The sequence below is a fragment of the Varroa destructor genome, unplaced genomic scaffold (assembly GCF_002443255.2).
Source record: "Varroa destructor unplaced genomic scaffold, Vdes_3.0 BEIS01000007.1, whole genome shotgun sequence".
Lineage (NCBI taxonomy): Eukaryota > Metazoa > Arthropoda > Arachnida > Mesostigmata > Varroidae > Varroa > Varroa destructor.
Window position 1 is genome coordinate 5,225,700 of NW_019211460.1, and position 25,687 is coordinate 5,251,386.

Below are 25,687 nucleotides of genomic sequence, written 5' to 3' on the forward strand. Positions count from 1 at the left end.
CTACGCAAAAAAGTAAATTATGTTCGCAGAATAAACGGGAAGCTGTAGGGCTCGGTGCACGACAAGGAAAGATGACCATTTTGGAATGAAAGATGGAAAACTCGCAAAAAGCGCATCTATCAAACGCACAGGAAAGATTCTGACCAGAGAGATGTATCTGTGGCCAATTCAAGCTAAATACACCTATAGTCGCATACGCGCCGTTACGTGCAGTCGTACCATTAGGCATCGTTTTACCCGCAAAACCAGGAAGAGTGTGTTGATAAAAAGAGTATCTCATAAGGTAGTGTAACAAGTGGCGGCAATAATTAATATGATACGACTGCTGTCTCTGACGGCAACGATAGATGTGCGAAGGCTCTACTCTTCAAAAATGTGCCCCTGCAAACGCGCTGTTCAAACATTTGAAGAACCAAGGCAATGTGTATCCCACTACAGTCAAGAGAAACGAAAATTTGCAGCAGTCAATGTTAAGGTTCTTACTCTTCTCGTAGATTACGATCATGTGACTAGCAATGGTCTATGAAGAAGACGTTGCTGAAATCTCACACTATCGTGGGATGCTATGAGAAAATCCGGCCTCAGAATCTTTTCCCGCAGCATGACTGGCAGTCTACGGTAGAGCCCGTGTAACTATGGGCTCTACGATATAGTCCCTAAACATGAATCTTGCTTGTATTTGTTTAAACGCGCGTTCACTCCGTCAGAAGGCACGATGGAATATACAGCCTCTAGAAAAAATTGTTCTGACAACAGGAACATGGTTCTCTAGAGAACAGATAAGTTCAGCTGAGTTTGGTCGGTCTACTCCATTTTGATAGATATCGTATGGTGGAGGAGTTTTTCTACTTAAAAGAAATGGAATTACGCATCCTCAACTTAAGATTTTTTCCGTCTGAAGTTGTTGCCGGCAGCATCACATTTTCACATAAAATAGTTTATCTCGTGTCGGGGAAAACTAATTATCTCGTACACTAACACTAACCGAAGAACTAGGGGCAATAATAGAATGTGAAGATGCTACATTTATTTCGGGTAATCTAATTTTCGCGTATTGACTTGAACACGTTAAATATGTTAGGATTAAGTGCAGAGGAATCTGAAGAAACAATATTCCTCAGCCATTATGCCGATCTTATACCGATGCAGTTTGCTACATATTTTATATATAAGACACGATATCTTCCCTTTACGTGGTTCTGTGCAGCGATGACACAGATGTCGAGATGTTCCCCAATCGGATCGGCGTGAACCATTCTGCACCGATATTCTACATTTCGGGGACTATATATATATGAGGTACTCCCCCTATTGACTTGATTATGCGAAAGGAGATTATGCTGCAATAAAATCTATTCTGGATGAAGTACACTAAGTGTTCTTCAATGACTGTAAATAGCATGGTCGAAAACTTAAGATCGCGTCAGCCATTTGACGGAAACCCCCACGACAAGTGTCACGATCATATATTTCAGCTTTTAAGCGATATAATTCGAAAGTGCCAGACCGTAATGTATGCGGTGTACAAAGAGGGATCCAAGGTTGAGCCTATCAATAAAAGATCAATCACTCACTAATTATGGTAGCATGCAAACTGTAAAAATCGCCTGTGCTGCTATACACAACAACTCTAACACTGATATACGATATTCAGTTTGCCTGCGGACCGGGATGGAGCGCCGATTCGCATTTATTGGAAACGCAATTTAAATGGGCAAGGTAATGCCTCAGGGTTCAACGTGATATACTTGAAGCCCGGGTTCAGATGAGTAATTCATTCAAAACTTCTCAAGCTGCCTCGTGGCTTCGGCATTGGTTATCGGCAGTTGAAATTGATTCAAAGTTTTCTTAGTGACCGTACCTTCTCAAAAGCAATAGAGAATACTCATATACCTAGGTTATCCTCAAGGCGCAGTCCTGGGTTCTGTCATATACGTTTTCTATCTATATTAAATGATGTACGTAATATTCCCGTCAGTACTTTTATACATGTATGCGAATGATGTAAAAATTGATGCAAAAATCAATAAAGACGATCGTGGCTTGTTGTTGCAAGACATCCTAAACAAACTTAGAGTAGATTGATCGATTGATTTATTTTCAAACTATTAATACAAAAATGCGCCGGGCACGGAAATTCCAACCATGTGAATTTCATTGGCGGACTCGACCTGCAAACTACTACAAAGTACTATCAGCAATTTATGGGAAGCCACGACCTTTTACTTTAAAATATACAGAATATGTGACCGGCATAGTTCTCCGTGAAAAACGCCGTTCTAACTGGATCCTATGCTGATTTGTTTAAAAAATCCAATCTCAAATTGTTGAAGATACATGTTGAGTCGGTACAAAGTACCGCTTCCGTATGGTCGAGAGAAATATTAGATCTCACCATCTCAACAAAAACCTTTGAATAAAGTATGTGATTATAAGTTATTGGCCCATTTGTGTTGTCATCGGGAATAAACCGGTGGTCTAGTCCAGCACAACTCGGGCTATAGATGAGTAAATCTAATATGGCTGACCAGGCACCCTGAGCGCATTGTAAACGTACTATTTTAGTAGTAAATACAGTAAATAAACACAGTTTAGGTCAAGTGTCTTGAGCTGGTTATTTCTGATATTGTGTTCAAAAAGTCCATCGAATTATATTGCATAATTATTTGCCAACGTTGGTGTGTAAATTACTTCGGGATTCCGAGAAGACCAATACAAATCTAAAAAAACAACAAAAAATATTTTTTTTGCATTAATATTCTTATAATAATTTTACATGTACAAAAAGTACTATTTGGAGTTAATGTAAATTGGATATGGACGTACATCCGCTTGCCTTACCACAACGAGAGTATTCTCAGGGACAATTAACGACAGCAACTGCTATTTTTTTTTACTTAGCCTACGTAGAAAAGGAAAAATTGCAAGTGTTTGTAATATTAGGCTGAAACTTTTACATAACCCTTGTGGACTTGAGCTTGATGATTGCACCGAAAAGTCGGCAGTGTTTCCTTATGACTACTGGAAAGCTTCCATTGGAAATGAAAACAATGCAAACACTTTCGGCCTATAACTGCTGTGCATTTTTGACAAACTGAGCTTATATTCTTAGAAGCGAGTTAAGCATATAGATAATATTTATATAGGAAATCGATAAGCGGTTTGGCCTATCCCTTTACGCTTTACCTTTAAAGTTCAACCTCGGCGGCCTGTGTCTTCAGAAGAAAAACGATCATCGTGTATGAGTATAATAATTAAACCAATCCTAATGAAAATACTTTTCTACTTTTGAAATAAGAAAATTGCGCTTAAGTACTGTTGCAATCGAAGCACAATGAATAGCTTTATTATATATTTGTGACATAATATCCTGACTTCTGTCGCAAAATAGGCACAGTTTGTTCATCTTCTGACGCTGCAACTTAACGGACAGCGCCCCCTGACGCCAATCACGACGATCGAATATTGTGAAGCGGCAATGGAAGTTAAGCCATTACTTTCTCACAAGTTGAACCACCTCTTGCTGGGAAGAAGACCCTCTCTTTCAGTGCCATCACCAATGGCGACGTCGCCCGAGACGTGCGAGGGATGTATTTGAATTTTAAGCGGTCCGCGATTGTCGGCAGAGCAATCTAGGTCTATGACTGCTGCCAATCGTATTGATGGTGTAATAGGAGGTCATTAAATTTTCCGTCAATATTTTCGATTGTCGAAATGTCGTTTAGTAGGCTATGTTAGTAGTAGGGCAAATTTTAACCATGCAATATTTTTTCTGCTGAGGGCGATTAAGCCTTTAAGTGCGTCGTTTCGTCTCACATTGCCATGTTGATTTATGTTAAGTGGCCGCATTGAAAAGCGGACTTTAGAGAGCCAGGTAGTCAAAACTCATGAAAACTTTAATATCGAAAAAAAGCAAAACAGAACAAATCTTCCAATCCAAATAAAAGGGAGCTCTGAGCCCCATTAGAGCTAAAAGTTCAGTTACGAAGAGGCGGATGAAATCTCAGTTGTGAGAAACTACATCTGCACGCGTACCTCAGTGAAGTGATATTAGTACAGGCTCAGTTGTGTTGCTGGTAGCTGCTGACTCTCGGTTCTAAAGTGAAATCGACAAGTGACATTAAAAAGGTTTTTGACACCTTCGTGCTTAAAATGAGTGTCTTCAGAAGGTGCGGTTGCCTATTAATTTTATGGACCATGATTGCAGGCCTATTGGATGCCAATTACCGGCCCCCAACAGTAAGCATATAACGTGAATACCCAAGACTTTAAAACTGACGAAAGGAATTAAAGTTCTATTCAGCTAGATTTTCCACTAGAGATGTTTAACTAGCGTGGTTATCTTTCGGAATGTTTTGCAGTTAGTTTCATCCTCGCGATCTCCAAAGACTATTATATATAAGCCTTTTCTTAAATTGACTTAACTTATTTAGTGCAAATATTCGTATTTGGTGTGACAGAACTTACATTAGTGACATTAGTACCTCTACCGGAGCTACTTAGAAGAGTTGAATAAGTTTTAAACTACGTACCTCTAGCTGACCAAGCTTAGCGCCTTTCATCAAATCATAGCCCATCTGCCACTCTAACTGGAGTAAACGACATTAGTGGCAAATATATCATGTACTGTAGAAAACAGACGCTCGATCGATTCATCAGGTTTTTATTTGCTGCAGGTTAAAGCGCTGGTGGAATCCATCAAAGACTGTTGAGAATACCGAGAAGGGTCTTTTGCAATAGTTTGTTGCTAGTGCAATAGAATTCAAAATTGAAGACCACATGGGTGATTATAATTCACGACCAGAAACGGAGCTTCTCAATCAAGTTTCGATTCATTTGAAACCCGCTCTTACTTTTCTCTTTAATCTTGAGAATTTTTATTACAGTTTCATATAACTGAGGAATTTCATGTTGGGCTGAGTTTCCTACTTTCGTTTGAGGTCTTCAAGTACAATTCTCTTCCGTTTGTGTTGTCAATTTCCGTTGTTAAAATAATTTATTAGCAACGAATTGTTATTTGTCTGGAGGCTTTTACAACCGTGTTTTCACCAATCTTCGTTTGATCTCACTTTCAATAAACAAAAGCTAAATCACCGAGTTTTAGACTCGTTATCGTTTCACGTGATTTACTTCAGCATCTGTAGTTATAAACTGTCCAAGATTTCATGTAATTATAAACAAAATTGTATTTCTAACTGTCCAGAGTGAATAAGCTATTCAGATTTTTGGCTGCTGGATAGCTCCGAACAAACTAATAAAATTCTATACATTTTATTTGCATTGGGCTTGCGCATATGATTCCACCAAGCTGGGAAACATGTATTTTTAACAGAACAATATATATGTACATTTATATAGATATTTTATTCATGCGATTTCAATATGCTCTATATATTCTTTATGCAAATGTATTTTAACATCACACCCCTAGTTTTCCCAGATGTTCTCGAGCTATATCGATATTGTTTAGATGAAGGTTAAAATTCTTAGAAACGCGCCTGGACCCAAATATTTGATCGTATGTGTATATATCTTGTACACTAACATAGTATATAAGTTTAAGAGCTTCGGCATATCGTTTTGAATGAGGCCACCAACGTGATTATCAAAAAGTACATTTTGAGGAAACTAGGCTTTTGAGAGGATATTTAGGTTTATTAGGATGGGAATTATTACAAACCAGATAAATTTTTCCAGTGATATATTATATATGTGTATACATATGTGCTTCAAGGTTTACGTTTGGTATTGGCGTTACGTTTGGTAAGAATTACTTCAAGCAGATGTATATACAGACCCGTTCGCTCATTAATACCATAGAGATACATTACGCATAGCCATTGGTGTTGTTTTCTAATTACGTATATATATATAAAGCAAAAAGCAAACCCTACTTATTTGTTAATTAGCTGTTGTTTACTTTTCCAGACACAATATTTTTACAATGAAATACGCATATGCGTAATTTTTTGCAATCCTAGTAGCAATCTTGGGATTTGGATTTCTACATTTTTCAAAAAGTGCTTTCGCTTCTTTCTTCTCTAACTAATGTAATTTTTTAATTTTCAAATTTTAATTCACTTGTTTATTTTAATTTTAAAAATTATTTTTTACAACTGGTTTTCCCGATTCGACAGTGTGTATATATATATACATATATATATATATATATACACTGTCGAAATCTATTTTGGGACGATACTAGGTCCCGCTAAAATGTATTTAATTTAACTGGCTTACAGATCCAAAGGATTAAAATTGCAAAAAACGTAAAATTCGAACTCTCCTTTTTGGCAACCGGATGACAGCTAAGTGCGTTCATTTACCTAAGTCAGTTGTGTTGAGGATCTAATTCCAAAGCAAGTACGATCTTTGTTCTTAAGTTGAAAGAAAGCATTGATTTGTTTTATGTAGGGTTGAAGTAAGCCTTCTTAGAAAGGGAAATCATCTATCTGGCTCATTTGTTTTCACGAATGTACAATTTTTTTCTACTTGTTGAGTTTAGGGAATTGCGCTAGTGTCGACCATAAGCCATATAGCACACTTTGATAGGTAAAGATTGGTTAATTTTTTAGGCCCTTTTAGATAAAAATGTATAGCAAAAAAGGGTATAACACCTATAGCAGCGCGGAACTCGGGGGATCATATATATGGCCGTTAATAGGCCAAATTTACCATATTACTAGTTAGATTTGTATTAGAAATTAGTTTTTTTTAATATAACTGTCTTCTTATTATATAGTTGGACCTAGTTTCCGTTATAGTTCGACATAATAATAGATGTTCAACAAATTGCTTAATTTATACGTCTTGCAGAAATATGTGTGTGTCGGTCATGTTAATGGCTACTAGTTGTAATATAGCAATATAAAGTGGCTTGTCCTAATGATGGTGGATGAGTGGTTGTAGTTGAGAAAAGATAAGTGATAGATTTAAGAAGACTGACATAAAACTCTGCGCGGAGTAAAAGAGTTCCATTCACTGTTGTTACGGTAAATATGAATAATAAATCTTCTAGGTAATGTTTATACTTCCGTTACTTTAAGTGTGCGTTGCAACAAAGACTTGCCAGAGCAGTAACGAAATCATTTTATCGGTATTTCGAGCGAAAAAATGTTCTCATTCTGCTCGATCAGCTAGCCCAACCGAATAAACTATCCGTACTATTGAATGATAGTATCAACGAATTGGTTAAAACGATTACTGTATAAAACAATACTGCATAGTCAAAAGGCTGCACAAGTCAAATGATCCGGGTTGCATATATATTATTAGCGGAATAGGTTCACAGCGAACAAGTTGGGCCGTTCAAGTTGTGGCAGTAGTAAATATGTATGGTGGTCAATTGTAAAACAAGGCTCAGATGTGTGTATTCATTGGCGAATGTTCCTACAATCTCGATACTTCCTACTAAAATATCAATCGGCAGGTAACTATCACAAGCATTTTAAAAATTTATCCGCTCATGTGAAATAGCACAGACACAAATGACTTTTAGGCCGCGATTGCCGAATAGCCTTGCGACAATTATTGATAAGAATCATTAGAGCTATTGAAGAGCCGCTTTCTCAAGTAACAATTTTTTTTTATTAGAGACAAACCGGTGAATAACGGCTCACCTACGGAGACCGACTTAACAAACAAGGCCATTATGTTGTTTGAACCAATCTTAAAGCGGACCACAAAAACCGCGCATAGAAAGAGCCAAAAGCACTATTATTGTATTCCAACACAACACAAACATATATCTATCAGTAAAATATGATCTCCATTTTTGGCAACTCTTCCATCAACTTAGTTGTGTACTCGGTGACAGACGGCTACATTATTTGACGAATAGGCCCTTTGCCACCTCACCTCTGAGCCTGTATCGTGCAGAACATATTATAGCTATTTGTACATAACTATTTATGCTATCTGTTATAACTAAACGCTCATAAATATATTTGAACAAAACGTGTTTGTAGGCGTCGCTCGGGAACTCAACTACAGGCCTGCTGGGTCACCCCGAAACATGAATTAGTGCATTGTGAGCGATCCTTCAAATTGTCGCGCTTGATTCTCGACGATCAGCCAGAATTAACCGGCCTTGAAATAACGAGGGTACGAACTCGTGTCTAATGCTAGTATCAACTCCCGCACCTCGCGAGCACCTATTCACAGTCGCTTTTGTCATCCAGCACAGACTTAACCTCCCGGACTCAGCCTTGCTCCCCGATAGCCAGCCGACAAACCGTTTTCCTGCCAAGCTTATTCATTCATATATTCGTAGATGAGTGAAGCTTGTCTTTGCATAGGATGGCCGAAGGAATTTCGAATATAGGTTACAAAGGGAAAAGACCATATATCTACAGTACAGACTCCCATTTCAACAGACACTAACAGCACGATGGAGGTCTCCAGTTCCGTTAGTCACATCAAATATTGTATTTGGTACTCCGTGAAATATAGTTGTCTGTGTTTTTGTCAACTCGTTTCTATCAAACTAAAGTAGCATCCTTCACCTCCGCCCACGTGACTGGAAGGTCTTCTGGAGGATAATTGCTTTCCAGATGGGGCTCAATTTATCCCGAGAAAAAGTCTAAGCACTACAAACCCGCTATATTTGAGCCTTCTTGAAACAAACGAGCCTCCTAAACAACAGAAAGCTCTGAAAAGTTCTGAGAGTTCACACACCTATCAGGAAAACAAAGATTTTTGTGTACATTCGAAGATGAGCTGAGATGAGGGAGCCTGATAATGATAGCCTGGCGATCTTCAAGGCCGGGCACCCTACAACCAATCTAGTTAAATTACCTAAAAAGCTACCGAGGTGAATCTCTTACGCGAAAGCAGTGAAAAATAAGGGATTTAAAAATTATTATTTATGACTTGGGTATATGATGATCGTATGTTTTTCCATCTCTCACGGAGCGTTTTTTGATATCAAATCGCACTATACAATTTATTCCTCGAGTATATAAAGTGTTCTTTAATCCGTAGCTAATCAGGCTAAGAACGTGTGTGCTCAATCTAATTCACAACACCATATTCCTTTGAAATGTTCTCTTCTAAAATCGGCAACGGAATTATAAACCAACGTATACAAGTGTTCATAATCACTAAAATACATTCAAAGACCTTCACCAAATGACCTTCGATCATTTCCGCCAGATTTTCTCTTCGTTATAGTGTTTGTTATACAAATACTGACTGCTATTGTAGTGCTTTGATTCCGAGTGAAGCCAGCGTCAATCCTGGCGATGATCGCGTTATAGCGGAAGAATAATTTACAATTTCTGCCAACTGTAGGAAAGTCGATGGCATTTACGACATACAAGGTTACGCCGTGTAAAAAAAAAAGACCGGATATCTAAAATGCGTAGCAATTAGTAGATAGTATCTACTGGTGCGATGGTCCTACGGGTATATTCTACGACTATGGTCAGCGCCTATTTGACTTGAACAACTATTAATTAAAATCTACTGAAATACCGATCGCATCAGCATTCTTTTTTACAAGTTTTTCATGAATGATATAACATGAACCAGCTCTGTTCACTTCTCTCAATGTGCGAACCCTTCCTACGGGGAGCAGATTTTTTCTCTTATGACCTAACGATAATTTGCGAACAAATTGATGAAATCGAACCTGTCCTTATGTTGCTTGATTGGATGCGTATTTTTTCTTTGAGGGGAATGTCTTTCGATGGAGCCTAGTGTTAGTTTAACTTAATCGATAACTTATTGACAATTTATGAAGCATCTATATTGGGAAATGGTTCGTCTTTTCAAGCTCTACACAATGGGCGCAAAAGTAAATGTGGGGTTTTGTGTTGCTATTATTCAGCGTTAAAATGGTTATTTATCCCAAAATTGTTAGGAATTGATGAAATATGAATCGTCAAGGTTGACATTGTTCAAATGCGTAGATATATTTTTCCGGGGATGTAATTTCTTGCCCCAATTAGCCTAATTTTATTTATTTCCGAAATTATTGATATAGTTTAAACTACTTATGCCAAAGGTATCTGGCCAATACCCCTACATCCCCGAAAAATATTATTCATTAAAATGAAATAAATGCTGAGAGGTATCGAGATAATAAGAAAGTCCCAATGGGAAATCGGGAATGGAACCTAATGTGTCAGATTGTCGTTGTGGTAGCAGCACCTGCTACAAATTTTAAGTTCAGTGAACTTCTGAATGTAACAGAACACATGGGGTGCATTAGCGGATTAATCGCACCATACAACATAAAACATCAACTCAAGGATAGCCAACCACTATTGACCACAATCTTTATAATTGTCGCAGTATAACAGAATTAATGCGACAAGATCTCAACAGAACCACGACCCGGCCTATGGAAGCGGCGGTTTGCAATCTAGCAATATATTAGGTTGAGTCAAATCGCGGTTTAAATACTATAATACACTGATACAATATGGCAGTAGAATCATAAAAGAATATCTTTCGAGGCAGCGCCAAGTTTTCTTAACGGAATTTGTGCTGCTATCACTAGGTCGTCCAGTATAGAAAACGTTAATTTCACATTTCAAAGTGGTGCTACTTTATAACGGTGTTACATTTCAATATGAACGCAATTCCACTATTCGGAATAGGATACCGCTTAATCGGGTATGGTCAATTAGGCTTCTATGGTAAACAGAGAAAAATCTGAATCTTGAAATTATAGCAGCGTATACAATACAGACCTCCTATTTAGTAAAGGATCTAAAACAAGATGCGCCTCTCGCCACTAGTCTAAAAATTCCAGAAAGGCAATTTGGAATTTCGAAATTAGTCCCGTCCGATGATGCCCGCAAAATACCGTCTAAGCTGGGATTTGGTGAATAACGAAGTGTTCAGAGATATGATGATTTATCTCAATGCTTACGGTGTTAGAACTTAGGTTTAGTGGATGTAAATGTGTCAAGCTTGTTTACATTGGTTAACTTAATAAGGCAAAACGAAAAGAACAAACGGGTGTCACGTGATTTCAGTGGCGATCAAAAACGAAGACAGAAAAGCTTCTCTCTCGTTGATCTCAGTATAACGGTAACTCATTCTTGCATTGGAGTTAATTTGCGGCAAAAATCGATTTTTTGTAATAAATGCGTCGCATTACCAGGTGGATCACCCGCGGTACATCACGCTAGCAAACTTTATAACTGTAACAGTTTATGGTCTTTAGCGGCCGTCTCCTGCAAGCGTTATTTAGTTTAGCGGGGTCCTGATTGGTCGGTTACGTATAAGATGTATTATCCACAATTTGCGACGACGATAAACAACGTACGAGTTAGACAACCAACGAAAGTAAACCACTCCTATTGCGACAAACCTAACCTCAGGAAAAAATAATTACGGTGGCAACATTGCGAGAGCGGAAATTTATGCATTTTTTCAGCAGACTTTGCTTTCAAGTTACAATTTTTTCAAAAAATTATAACAAGTTACCTTTTGACTCTTGCACCTTAAACTTTTATAGCAACGGAACTCACAGTTTACCGTCCAAATAGCAGGAGGTTTATACATAATAATAGCGCGTACAAAAAAAAAGTTACGGTTTACAATCTGGTACTAACGATCTAACATATTTACGCGACCCTTTGTACGGATAGGAGGATTTCTGTGTGCACCGGATTTTTTTCGGCATTCAGGGAGGTCTTGTTTGCATTGCACAAGCAAAAAAACCTTAGGGCTCCTCGTACTTTCTAACTACACTGGTGAATTTACGAGCTATTGAAATGTACTGTAATCGGAAAGATTGTTCAACACTAGCGGTACACTTTGAGTTGCCATCAATCAAATTATCAAATTATTGGAAGGAGTTTTAAAATGGTTTATTTATTTATTATGTTGTTAAATCTGTTGTTAGTAACACATCTGAACGCATACTGTTAAACGCATGCCGGAAAGCCGCCGTAAATCCACACAGACGGTCGCATTTGCTTATTGCCGTGCCTGTCTTAAATCAGATTTTTCTCTACCAGCATCGGTCGCATAATGGCTTTTGCTTAAAGCCAACGAGAATTAGTATTAGAACATTATTCGATTGATTTTCCTTTACTATTGTAACTTCAGAGCAATTCAACCCTACCGGGAGAAAATTTGCAGACTTCAGGGCCGGTTTAAGCCAGCACATGCACACTCATTGGCTAGGATTCAAAAGAAATTAGGGATAAGGTTGAAAGATACAAATTCTTCATCGAACTAGATTTGAGGCCAGCCTGTATGCATCAGCCAGTAGAAGAAGAGTGCCGTAAATATTCTGTGATAAACACCCTCGGGTACATTGTGCAGGCTCTGCGTGCAATTGGAAAAGGACTATCGATAGAGTTTTCAGAAGATTACAGAAGTAATCGGCTAATAGTATATTCTTGCGGCGAGTAGTTTATAGTGAGAACATCTACATAGATTGGAGCGAGTTTCAAAGACACTAGACGACAATGGCCCGCAAATGAATAAAAAACGTGCACAGTTACGCAAATAACTGCACGATTTTGTGAATTTAAATTGATGAAAAAGGTATTTTAAAGATTTGCGATATAGTGAAATGTTTAGCACTCACACATATATATGTATACATACATATATATATATATATATATATATATATATATAAGTATGAGCTCAGATGATTTCCAGAGGTCGTATGATTTAATTCACCGTTCGCGCAAAATCTGGCACATCTCTCCGGGCCATTTTGCGAACCCATAAAAATAAAAAAAGATCTTCAACTGAACAACTCAATGTGCAGAAGTATTTTGGAAATGTAACCACCTCTGAACAGACAGTCGCGCCATTCGGTTCTATTAAATCGCTAGTCCTAACGACTGACGCACCCCCTATACCATATCAGCCGTTCTCTGACAAGTATCTTGATAGATCACATAGACCATTCTTCTATCTGCAAACATTAAAAAAAAGGCGATACTTTTAATATGATAAAGCTCTGATAATTAAAAAAGAAATGAGAAGATATAGATCTTTTCACTACTTTGGTTATACATATGGAGCTAAATTCACGTTAGAAACACTTGATTTAAGCTTTCGCCCCGGATAAAATTATACGAATACAGCAGCTTATAACGTCTTACAATTTAATTATGAGATCAGATACGAACAAACAACCGAGCACGGAGGTGTTCATGCCCTATTGAAGTTTCCACGTAAGTAAGGAACGGAAGAAGTAGACAAAACTCCTGTTTTTTTTTAAGGTCAATTTAGTTTGACACCAGGAGGATAGGAACAAAAGAAAAGGCCTAGTTTAGAAAACGAAGACAGAACGACTGTTTTAGTTTTTTACGAGATAACAAGTTGTAATCTACCTTAGCATTCCTATAATATGGATTCTCAATTTTTGACGATGTAATAGTGAACAAAATAATGTATGTATTGAAAATACTACAAAACCAAATGAATGAAGATTTATCCGTTGATCACTTTGAGGTTGACAAACTAAGTTTTCCGTCAAGGTACTAAGGTTGGATACCATCACTTGACGAAAACTTATAATTAAAGGACTTACGTGGTTTAAGAACAAAAAGAACTGTCTATTTTTGAGAAACACCTTTTGAAGTACAGACTAGAATCTATATTGGTTTTGTGGAACCGTGGAGAGAATTCTACCTTTAATGACTGTTGACTCATTTTAATTATTAAATTATATAATAATATAATAATAATAATATATGTATATAAATACTAATAAATTAATGGATGAAAGACTCGACAAGCTAATTTGCGATATGTGGACTATTGTATACATGTGTTTTTCTAAAATTGTTGCTTCGGATAACAGCTGAGAATTTGTCAAATAATTTATCAAAGTATATTTAAAAGAATCCCAAAAATAGGGATTTAACACATATTATTGACTTCTTAATATTGTGCTACAAATTTTGCCCTAAAGGAGACTGCTTGGACTGTCATAGAACACCTCAAAAGTATGATGCCCTGTCCATGAAGCACTGGCGAATTATTGACGCATGTTTATAATTTACTAAATAGAAATACATCGCCCACCAGCCGAATTATTATAAGTTCTTTAGGATCATGAAATGTTTTTGTTCGAAACTACTGAACCGACCCAAAATAGAAAAAGTTTCTAAAAACATGTCTCCTAGCCGAAGCAAACGAATTCATATCGTCTAAAATGGACCTTCTTAGCAAACGGAAAAACGATATTTGGTCGAAGCAGTAAAGTATAACCGTGAAATCGCCATATCATATAATCGGAGTTATCGAATTATAATCATCCTGTATTTTTCTGGTTAGACTAAAAATCAGATGTGTGTGCGAAAGATAGAGAGAGAAAGCGTGGGTCGGATGTTTAAGCCAAACATCTTGTGAAATCACAAAACGATCAGAAAATTTAACTTATATCAAGTTTAGACGGAATACAAGCCTTGTTATTTTTAGCATGGTGCCATGTTCAAGGTCAAGGATCAAACGCCTTTTTCATCGAAGCGACTAACGGGCGAACGGGACATCTCGTTTGGGTAGGTTAGTCCATTTGCTTCGAGAGACCTCCAGGTGGGTCGCATGTTTGTTACTTCATTCAGTCACGACCGCGAGGGAAGCCGTAAAAAAGATCAGGGGCGGGTGACGATTGATTGTGAAGGAGTCTTTTCATTAGAAAAAGGTGCACAATTAAAGGTGCTTATGTCTTATTTGTTTTCGAATCTGCGAGGTGCTGTCTATAAGTTGTTGCAGACATCCTTCACAGACAATGGATAATTAGATAGTAAGAAAGGAAGCATTTTCTATGAGCTTTGTGATTTACTCCCTTAAAAGCAGGCTCTCCTTGCAGCTATCTGTTCGCCGGGTGGGTGCATTGTTGTACAATAAACACTGAAAAAGGACACCCAAAATTGAACCATCAAACGTCACATAAAAGTCGGAAAAAATAGATCATAAAAACTCTAAAATATGACCTCCAATACCCATAAATATAATCTAAATAATCGGAATCACGGAAGATATAAGACAGAAGATGCAACTTCTGCCACTAGGTTCCTAACAAATGGATAGATCACAAACGCAAGGAAGCATCGGACAACTATAGTAAACGACAAGTACCTCTCGAGACTTATCTCCGGTTTAATTAAACCATCAATACCTGAAAATGTAATTAAAAAAACACAAGAGCCCCAGAAAATCTTTCCGAAGCTTTTTAGTGTCTTTTTTTTAAATATATACATGTGTATATACAGGAAGGGAGAGGAAAGAGGGAGAGCGAGAAGTCGACAGTCTAACTAAGCGGAATAAATGTCATAAGTTGAATATTTAGTTGTTATGTACTACGGGAGTGCCATAACAAGGTCGTGGCGGTTATCATTGTGACACGAAATCTTTAATAAAGACTTGCCACCATTTGTGCATAATTACTTCATTTGAAGTATACTTCAGAAACCAGTATTGAGTGCGTTATGTCAATCGAGCATACCACATCTATGTACTATTAAATGCACTACATTTATTTTTTTCAAGCATTTTGTACAAGTCGGACATATAAAATTATTATGTGAATGTATTAAAACGTACCGATATAAATATTTGATATAGCAATAAATGGTCTGGATTATCTTCTGCCAAAAATTACTTCTTTACGCTTACGAATTTAATGACTGCTTTAAGATAAGTGCAAGTGTATAATTGCACTTAGCGTTAGTGCTAGTAGTAGTAGAAAGTCAGCCTCGTTGTTAGGAAAAATCTACACGGATACAATGTTTTAACCGCTTCCTCACTGCAGTTAATGCCACCTCTTCTTTGCGTCTGGATTATATTTGCAGTCTAGTAAAATGGTGGCCAAAAATAGTAGCTCTGCATAGTCACCAAAGCAGATAACACTATACGCTTTTGCAATACATGTAATGCAAGCTTTGTAGAAACTAATTTTGTATAGAAGAAGTAAATAGCAGCCTAAAACTGTACTACAAGAAAATTACCTCGGTCAGAGAAGGTGGATTCAGTAGCCATTCCCAACTCTGGTTTGCAGAACTCTTTATCCTAGCTTGGAGTACCTCTTAGTTTCCGATTCTGGAGCCTCTTAAACATTACTGCAGACGCCCAGAAATTCGTGCTCGGTTTCTTAACCATTCGATCTTCACATATGATCTTCCAGATGATGAGCGTATGGCACCATTTTGCTCTTTTTGGAGACATTCCTCCTTCAACAATCAGGCCTTTAACAATCTGATGTCGCTGTTTAAAAAAATATTTTGTCGTCAGACAGATTTCCTTACAACATTTTCATCCAAATGTTTAGATTCGAACTTATAACCTGTGTAAAATGTATAATAGCCATCAGTGCGGGCTATTTAAAGTTGCAACTTTCTGTATAACATTATGGCGGGTCATATATGAAAATACAGTAGGTAGGTAGGTTCGAAGTCCAAAAGAATGATCAGTGAGTATTATCGTTCAATAGCAAAATTCCCAAACAGATTCAACTTCTATTCTTAGATCGGAGAATCTACAATAGAAGATCCTAGCCCAGGTATACCAATTCTTGATATTTTTTTTTTGTTTGGAGTAAGCTCTATGTTATTGCTTAATTTATTTGTTTTATTTAATGCGAATTTATGGTAACATTTTGTATGATCTAATAATGATCTTTTCTCACAAAACACCGGAATGCATTAGCGCTTAAAGTTCTTTTAAGAGGAGAGGTGTCTGAATCTATACCGGGATAACCCAAGAATAAGTGTAATGTTTGTTGGCAAAATTAGATACATTAGTGTCAGTATTCAAACAGTTATTTCATTGTTACCTGTACCATTATTATATGAATTCTTTTTTCAGGATCTTCGCCATAGTCACTTAAAAAAACGTTTAGGTTGAAGAGGCTAAGTTTTAGGTCTTTGTGCTCGCTCAGTGGGTAGGGTACTTGCCCACCTAACCTTAGGTGGGCAAGTTTCGTTTCGTGCTGAAAGCCAGCCGTCTGATAGAATGCCTAGAGACGATACCGGAAGTAAATCTCGAAACATAGAGGCTGTAACAATATAGCACCAATATATCAGAAATATTTCGGAGTCTCCTAGACTAACGGCATAAGTAAACGAGCCGCCCAGCTTTTAAAAAAACCCGATTTCTTTGTAAGGATCACGCCAAAGCTGTTATTTACCTGAAGCCTGCGCTTTTATTTCGATTAATAGCGTAAGCTGACCGGATTGGCAATGGTAGGAGGTTTTAAAAGGTCGCTTGCGCCCCATTCTAATAATTTAAGCGCAATAAAAATTTTAGGTTGTCATTTTTGCTAACACTTTTGGTTATTATTTAACATTTTAGTTTTCGTACTTCAACAAAATTCGGTCGGGAGATGTCACCTTTCATCAAAATGGATGGCCGGAAAATTCTTCCATTGAGGTTGCTCAAGAGATTTGGTCGAGGCAGGAGGATTCAATGAAGTCCGCCTTAGAACGAATTATTAAGCCTGTTTTTCCTAGATTGATTCGCACAGGAAGTGAAGCGGACATCTCCCCTGAATGTCAGGCCGCTATGCTAAAAATGATACTTGGCGTGCGTTCACTGAAAACATGGGCGCTTCATAGTAAGTATTATAGCATGTCGTTTCAACATTGTCTCTAAATAATGAAAAAATTCACAACTCGGAGAGAATTGTCCGACACAGAATTTACCTCTAAACACATTTTTTTATTATTTTAAAAAGTGACATTAATGTATATTATAATAGCCAATTATCCTTAGTACCTGTTCAGAATATTTAATTTCTAATTAATCTACCAACTAGCAATACAGTCTTTTAAATATAACACATATATGCATTATCTTATTTTTATATCATTATTATTATTACTGTTATAAGCAATACTGTTATGATTGATCTATGGCGTTGTTTGCAATCAGAATAATTTCTACCTCCCCGCTGATTCGAAAGCCACTCCTTGTTTAAAAGACGCTCTTTATAGTTTCTCTGAGGTCACTTGCAAGCGTGTCCTCCTGTATACTTAGGCTGACTTAAGGGTCTGACAATTCGAAATAGAAGAATGAACGTGTATGCTGTTCATTTAAATGCGAGTGCAACCGGCGCTTACACATATCACTCTGGTGAGTGCAATAGGGCATTTCTAGTCATGGTCTATTTTACCATACAAATGTTGCTTGGCAATAGCCAAGATTTTCCCTCAGTTCGTATCGTTCAGCGATTGCTTCCCTCAGCGGCACCCCGATACAACTTTCGTTGAACGTTATTAGTCGTGCATACGACAATCGTCCATCTTTGGAGGGTTCTTTCAATGAATTCCTTCGATTTCTTTTCGATAGAAGCAGTGCATAAAACTTTCAAATGGCATGTCGCATTGAATGCGCAGAAGAGAATTAAAGGATATGTAAAAAGTGCTTCAAGAACTACGAGAAGCCAATAATTCGTATCGGTAAAATCCGTCCACGGTTTCACCGCATGCGCATGATCCTTTTTTGAACATCAGCCTAGGCCCGGTAACGATTCGAAGATGATGTCGACGAGCGTTCTTTCGGCTATCTCGCCTCCTAATCGCACCTCTCGAAAAACATTGTTGTCAAAAGGTGGCCATATCAGATTCACAAATTGGCACAGTCGTTCAACAAGCTCAACAACCGACGATCGAAATAGTGCGCATCTCAACACTGAAATTTGTTCTCAAGATAGAACAGATGGTCGTTTATATGATCCACACGGTTACAGGAATGAAGTTGATAGCAGAATAGTCGCATCCAAAGATTCGCTTGGCGTCAGACTCGTAGTCGAGTCTTGTCCTGCATATTGGTGTGCAACGTATGATAGTACGTCACTGCTGTCGCCAAAATGTTTAACGCGGAAGCCGAAATTAGTAATTTGTTTTCCTTAGTGTTGAGTTTGTGTTCCCTTTGATCCGAAAAAAGTTACCAGCGTGTATTCAACGGCGACTGTACATTACGCTCGTTTTCATTGCTTTCTTCATGTTCCGCAAATGCTTTGGCCATTTTTCCGTAAATACGTATAATCTGCTGGCTTGTATACCTTTGTTTAAAAAAAATGATAGACGACACTACAACTGCAATGAATTCATGTAACACTGGGAATCGGGAAACATTCGTCCAAATACGCAGAAACTAAAGGAAAAAAGTGAAGTGCATGAAAGCGATAGGAGGACGAAATGATTATCGTTAGGGTTAGCATGCTTGGTAGGTAACGTATTTGCCTACTAATATTAGGGACACGTTGTGGTCTAGGTTCGAATCCGGGAAAAGACACACTTCGTTCCGTGGTGGGACCAGGCGTCTGATGGAATGAATGCCTAACGGCGACAGCGGACGTAGAACTCAAAACATAGAGGGATAGCAGAGAGGCTAAGGTAAAAAAACGTTTCGCAAAAATAACGCACGTTATTAGACGCGTGATAATGGATGGTGTGAGTCGATGGTACAATAACTACCTGGAGGAAAGTCACCATGTAAAACAAACTTCTTGAACTTTAATCAAATTTGATCATACACGCCTCCAGTTATGCAGGGCTGAACGCTAACGAGACTTTACCTAGTTTATAATATTATTACCAAATGTGTCTCTTGTTAATTTCAGTGGTGGACGCATCGGGAAAGCTTCCCAACGGGCTCTTTTCTGGAACAGCAGCTACCCTGGGGCATTTTGAGCAGTGTTTAGCCGTTTCTGTGGGCGATGAAGACGATGGTGGATTCAGGTAATAACACAAGTTGACTTGTACCATAGTTGGGGAAACGATCTGTAGATTGTATGTGTGATGCATTAGTAATATGCCCTTTCGCAAGAGAACTGTTCAAGCGCACAGCAGCTACGATAGTACTTCCGCTTTCTTCTCTCATGCATCGATTGTGTGCGCCTGGTTAATGTTACCACTACCTGGCTCTTTGTCCTTAACATAAATACATAGTAAAGGAGATTTATATTTACAACAGTCATCTGGTGAAATTGTCAGGACCTAGGCGTGTTAACCAAACACCGATGAGGACAACAACTAGATAGATTACCAAGATCGCCAATGACAAATATGCTTAAGATGTAAAAGTCTGAAAAAATTGATATATCAACAATTGGCAAAAATATTATTGGCCCAAATAGAACAGCATATTTCTGAATAGTACGAGTGGATGAAGATTTATGTCAAAACCGGCTAACAATAGGAGGCATGGGCCTTAGAGTTTAATGAACTATCAGATTTGGGTGTGTACTATTGCGAGGCGCAAAACTATGATACAGGCCAAATTTAGGACCACTCCATATAGCTCATGTCGATGCCTACCAGAAATTAGCTTTTACAACGCATGAGAAACTCTTTCCGATGGTAGGTATAAATCGTCTTGTGATTCGACTGCGATACCGACAGTGGTCCCAATGCACGCTATATCACATGGCCAACGAAGCCGTAACAACGGTACACAGTTTCTACGCAGGGTCTGGAGTTTGCAAGCCTGCGGTACAAATTTAAGATTACATTGCCGGCAAGAAAGGTTACAACTTCAGCATAACTGACGGCCCGACAGTTTGGTGCATTTGTTAAGAAATGAATAATAGCGACAATCGGCATGTACAATCCAACGCTATGAGCCCCAACAAAGATGTCACCTGTAACGTTAAGACGTGCAAAAAAAAAATGTTATAATCACACGACGAAAAATTGAGGAAGGTACCAAAGTATATATGTACAAGACAAAAATAAGCTACGACAAGTAGCCCATGTAGCTAAACGGTGAGCTGCTAAGGCAAGAATGTTATTAATGAACTTGGTGAATGAATGAGGGCACTCAGACATCTCGTTTCCGGTACTGAAAAAACTGAAAACTCATAAAAGGTACTGAAATAGTATGTGTATTCTGGAAGGTTGAACAAATTGTATTGGAACCGAAAAAAGATACGCTGTTTAACGAGTTGGATTGTTCTTTCGTTTCAGTGTACAATTAATTGAAAATAATGAATTATTTAATAAGGGAAATTAATTTAAAGACGCGTTGCATGTAGGAGAGTGTAGTAAAAGTAGAAGGACAATATTACAGGGAGTGTCATGCAGGTACACCTATGCGACTCACAAATAACTGGATGAACAATAAGTTTGAAATTGAATGGAACTGTTCAGGATATTCATAAACAATGAGCAGAGAACTAATAACATATATGTGCTTCACCTGCCAAGAAAAATACAAGGAAGCTATGGCGAAACATTCCTAATACCTGTAAGACAATCAGATCCTAAGCCTGATGTCCATCGGTCGGAAGACGTTGCAAATGGAAAAGTCACATTCAGACAAGGGTACGTACCCTGAGTCAGGATGATCCGGACCCTAGAATGGTACTCGGAAGAATGTGAAGAAGATGCACAGTTTTTGTTTAAAACGATGGGGTTGCTTTTAAATCAAATGGCATGGTTAAGCAACTGCAAATTTACATGTCACGTAAAAATGCTATGTACATTTTGCCGGGATTACATTTAGTACAGCATTTCAAGCGAAGGACTAATTAGACCATTTTTATTGACGGTACAATGATTATGCCAATTACTTGATTTTACAAAAAAAAAAACTTGTTTTTCGACGCATTTAAAAGGGTGGAAATGGCGAATTTAATTTCCGATCCTGCACACTACGTTCGTCACGTAAAAACATATTTTGATGAGAATTTCTTAGATGAGTTAGGGAAATAAGACCGTTTTCCAGACCTGACGCTAATAAACTTTTTTTGTACGAAAATATAAAAGACAAAGTTCACCCCACAATATTTAAAAGCTGCACTTGTGCTACAATATAAAATGCAGCGCTTATCGAAGTTTGTGAATCAATAGCTCTCCTTCGTCGTAGTGACCACAACGCTAATCCTTTTGAAAATCTCTAATAGGAGGAAAAACCATATATTTTGTTGTGTTTTTTTTTTTTTTTAATAATTTAAATACTAATTATATGTGACTAAAAACCGAGTTATACATACTAGACCTGCGTGTACATTTTCTAGGACATTCTATGGATTGCTGAAAGGACATGAACGGTTACAAGTTAATTGACAATAAACAACCATTAATGCTGCCAACGACTTGGTCTCTGTTTGATCTGACCAGCGAGGAAAAGTGAGCAGAAAAGGACAGAAACATCCATTCTAATCTCTACCAGAAGCTCAGGTTCCGCAGCTAACGAATGAATCGAAACGTAGAAATGACAACAATGCAAGACATGATTGAGCATTCAAAATAACCAGACTTCTGTTCATACAATCACAATGGCTTCCATGTGATAAGAAAGGTATTCGATGGTGCGCACGATGCAATAGATAATAAGAATAACGCAAACTACGTATACACTATAAACCACCGTGTATACGAAGACCGCAGAGCTCTGACTACGTTATAAAAATACGATATGTTCGAATAAGAATTATTTTTTCGCTTACTTAGCTTATAAATGATGAGCGTTTCAAAAGGCACACGAGTTTAATCCGAACAAGCTAAGGTATGAAATTAAGTTTCTGTTGCTTCATAACAGGGGCAAGTATTGCTACGTGAAAACGGCAGCGCCAAATCTCCCACGGCCAACCTATAACTCGTCGGAAATCGTTGAGGACAGTGAGTCTATTCTGAATTGGTTTTATCGAAATGCATATTGGATCCAGCAGTTTGGTTCGCGCCTCGGTGTTTGCGTGCCCTCGCACTGTACAAATGAGGATATCAGCAAAATGACTAACTACGGTGAGTTACTGCAAGGTCTTGTTATTATGATTATTATTACAGAAGCAAAATTTAAACAAAACAGGACGCTGATCGACGATATTAAGAACGCATTGAAAAAACATTGCCGATTTCAACGCTATTTGCAGAAATTAAATTTTGGACACTTCTGTGTATGTGAGTGTCCCAAGCAACGCTCGCAAGGCACGACCCGATCGCAGTGATGCTACAAAAGATCAAAATGAAAATCTACGGCATAGAGGCGGTTCTATCCTGCTGCAGTATCCAACTTGGCTCTCTTCTAATATTAAATCTACTTAGGAAACCCTCTCAAAGGACAAATAGCTTAATGTATCGAAGTCACCTTATAAGCGCATGACTGGCGGTTTCCAGCCTTTGTAGCAGCAGACCATGCTTAAACTGCACACAGCAGTAGCACAATTGAGACTAACTGTCAGCCTTAATAAGTTAGATGCCGTAACATTTAGGAAAAGGGCAGGGTAACACCTGTTATACGCTCCTTTTTCGACTCGTCGCTCTCATACGTGATCAAATTATGAACGGATAGTCTTTCGCAGTAGCCGTTACTTCATCTCGCTAATGGGAAAGAAATGGAAGGAAGCACTTTCCGTAAAAAGCGCGATCAACCCACCCATTTTTTTTCTTTCTTAGAGCTACATTACGCCTATGTAACCTAAAAAGACTGTGATTATGGCGGCGTGCAGGGTAAATGTCATTGAAGATGTCATACCGCTTGTGACTTTCGAACTAGAAGAAGACACTTACCTAAAATAGGTACTATATCTACATGCACGACAAGAAATCGACTCATATATTTTGCCGTCGGTGCCAGTCGAAGATCTTACTATCGCCTCAGAATGTCAACCACTAGTGTCTTTTCCAAATTACTTATGAAAATGTTATCAATATAGAGTTCTTTGATACAGTAGTAACGAGAAATAGTGAATACAAACACTCGAGCTGAATAAGCCTTCTATATAGGGTGTTTCTCGGAATTCTTCTTGGCAGGGACACTGTGGTGATCATTTTGATAGCAAAGTCGGGACCAGGGCTTATAGGTGTAGTTTCCTCTTTGCTACTTCACAGCCAGGGCCCCATAAGGCGTTCTTAAAGACTTTACATAATTTCTCTAACTTAGCTTGTTTACTACTTTTAATACGTTTTCTAAGTGTTTTGAGTATGCCGCTATATTATTGCTAAACCTGATTTTTGTCTGGTAGTCGTTTACTGGTAACTTCTCTCTTTTCAAGTGTGCATTCGCATAATTTACACTCTTTCTTTTTTTTTATTTTTATTTTATTCTCTTTCGCCACCAATACTTGAACCTTGAAAATTTGTTTTGCGAAAGTTAGCTGGCACAGTTTGGTACCCTGACTGAACGTCCTGGTTATAGCGACACTGCGTTGAAGGAAAAGGGGACTATTAACTTTTTTACTTCTTCGGGTCAATTTCTCCGATGACAGAAAAATCTGTCTGTAAGAGTGAAATATTGACCTATAGGTATCTATATACGTATGTAATAATAATCGCTCTAATTTTCGAAATTATTCGAGATCCTCCATTTGGCCATTCTCTTGACCATGCCCAACGGACATAGTAAAAAATTGACGGTCCAGCGTTGGTTGCCTTGTTATATGAACCTGGCTTGTCGTCGGTGGGTGCGATGTCTTCCCTTTGAGGTTTGTACTTAAAGACCCATACGATGAAATTCGGATTTGAGTCGGTACCTATTTTAATATTACTTCATCTCGTTATTCCTATGCGGACAGGTTTATCTTTCCTCCCTTGTTATGGTGTATGTTGTTAAGAAGTAACAAGGCAACTGGGTCCTCTAGGCAGCTGTTGTATAAACTTCTGTTTTTATTGGGTTTAGCTATAATATTTATATGAATACCTCTAGCTCTAGAGCCGTTTGAATTTGTCCCGTTGTGCTTGGGTTTTATGGCGGTCAGGTTCTATGCGTAGTCCGCGTTCATGACGATAGATTCGCCTATCGACCCCAGAAGTTTTTGTTTACTGGGGGGGGGGGCGTGTTTTCTCCTTTGTGATATTTTTTCTGTAATTTTTTCCGTGGAGAGGTCTGTCCGCAGTAATTTTGAGGTACCGAGAAGAGTTTTTCACTTCAGTGTTCACACTGTTCGGTGACAGGTTGATTTCTCTGCAGCGTTTTTTTCCGATGAGCAGTATCGCCTTATTCTTTTTGGGGACGAAACCTAAACAATTCTTAGTTTCCCAGTTTGTTTGACAGTGTTCAAAATCGCTCTTGCTATAATAATAATTACTACTAGCTTACTAACATTAATGAACTACGATGGTTTGTCATTCTTACCATATTATGGAATCCAGCCAATTATTAACACTTTTAGAGCTTTTGTACTAATTACAAAAATTATTCGTATTTTTCTTCATATTTTCATATTTCATAATTTCAAATAAAAACATTTTTCTTCATATTTTCATATTTTATGATTTCAAGTAAAAATATGTAATCTTAATTTTGATATTTTTTTTTATTATTGATAACGGGATGTAGTTTGAGAAGCCCGCATACAAGGTATACATGTTGTGAAAAAGGGTTTAAAATCAGGAATTATTGCATTTATTATTAGGGATTTTTTTTACAGGGAAGCTGTGTTCCTCTACTTATACACTTATTCAAGGTGGAGCGTGTTACCCCTTTTCCTTGAGCATATTCTGTAAACGGGCATCGAAGAACATCGCGAATCTTGTGTCCTCGTACTGGATTGATCTATTGTTAAGATGAGTCGACTAGTTGCTGCAAGAACAGGGGGACCCCCTTTGTGCTCATGGTGCTTGAAGTTCCGCTGTTTTAATGAGTCGAAGACACTAGATAGGTCGAGGAGACTCATTACGCATAACTTTTTTGGCCTTCTACTTCACTCTTTTTTCTTGTTATGGTCATTCCCGTGTTTCGAGCGCTTTCAGAATTCGAATTATGTATTGCGCCTTTCCTTTCTAGCCAGCTGTGAATTTCCTATTTAAAAGAATTTCTA

At 37.9% G+C, this 25,687-nt stretch overlaps 1 protein-coding gene across 6 annotated transcripts in view; it reads left to right on the forward strand.

Annotated features, from left to right (window-relative positions):
• Nucleotides 1–3,606: 3,606 nt before the first annotated feature.
• The window catches only part of LOC111254254 (nose resistant to fluoxetine protein 6-like), a 75,474-nt gene continuing 53,393 nt past the window's right edge, over nucleotides 3,607–25,687 (forward strand). The window contains exons 1-5 of one of the 6 annotated variants that reach the window (XM_086975882.1): nucleotides 3,607–4,239; nucleotides 6,243–6,312; nucleotides 17,278–17,539; nucleotides 19,550–19,667; nucleotides 22,471–22,673. In XM_086975882.1, coding sequence (XP_086832008.1) covers nucleotides 17,392–17,539; nucleotides 19,550–19,667; nucleotides 22,471–22,673 — 469 coding nt within the window. In that variant the 5' untranslated portion in view covers nucleotides 3,607–4,239; nucleotides 6,243–6,312; nucleotides 17,278–17,391. Of the gene's footprint in view, nucleotides 4,240–6,242; nucleotides 6,313–10,806; nucleotides 11,041–14,406; nucleotides 14,487–17,277; nucleotides 17,540–19,200; nucleotides 19,323–19,549; nucleotides 19,668–21,134; nucleotides 21,252–21,946; nucleotides 22,059–22,470; nucleotides 22,674–25,687 lie in introns of those variants that run through there. The other 5 variants (XM_086975881.1, XM_086975883.1, XM_022814901.2 and 2 more) reach the window with 5 other exon arrangements.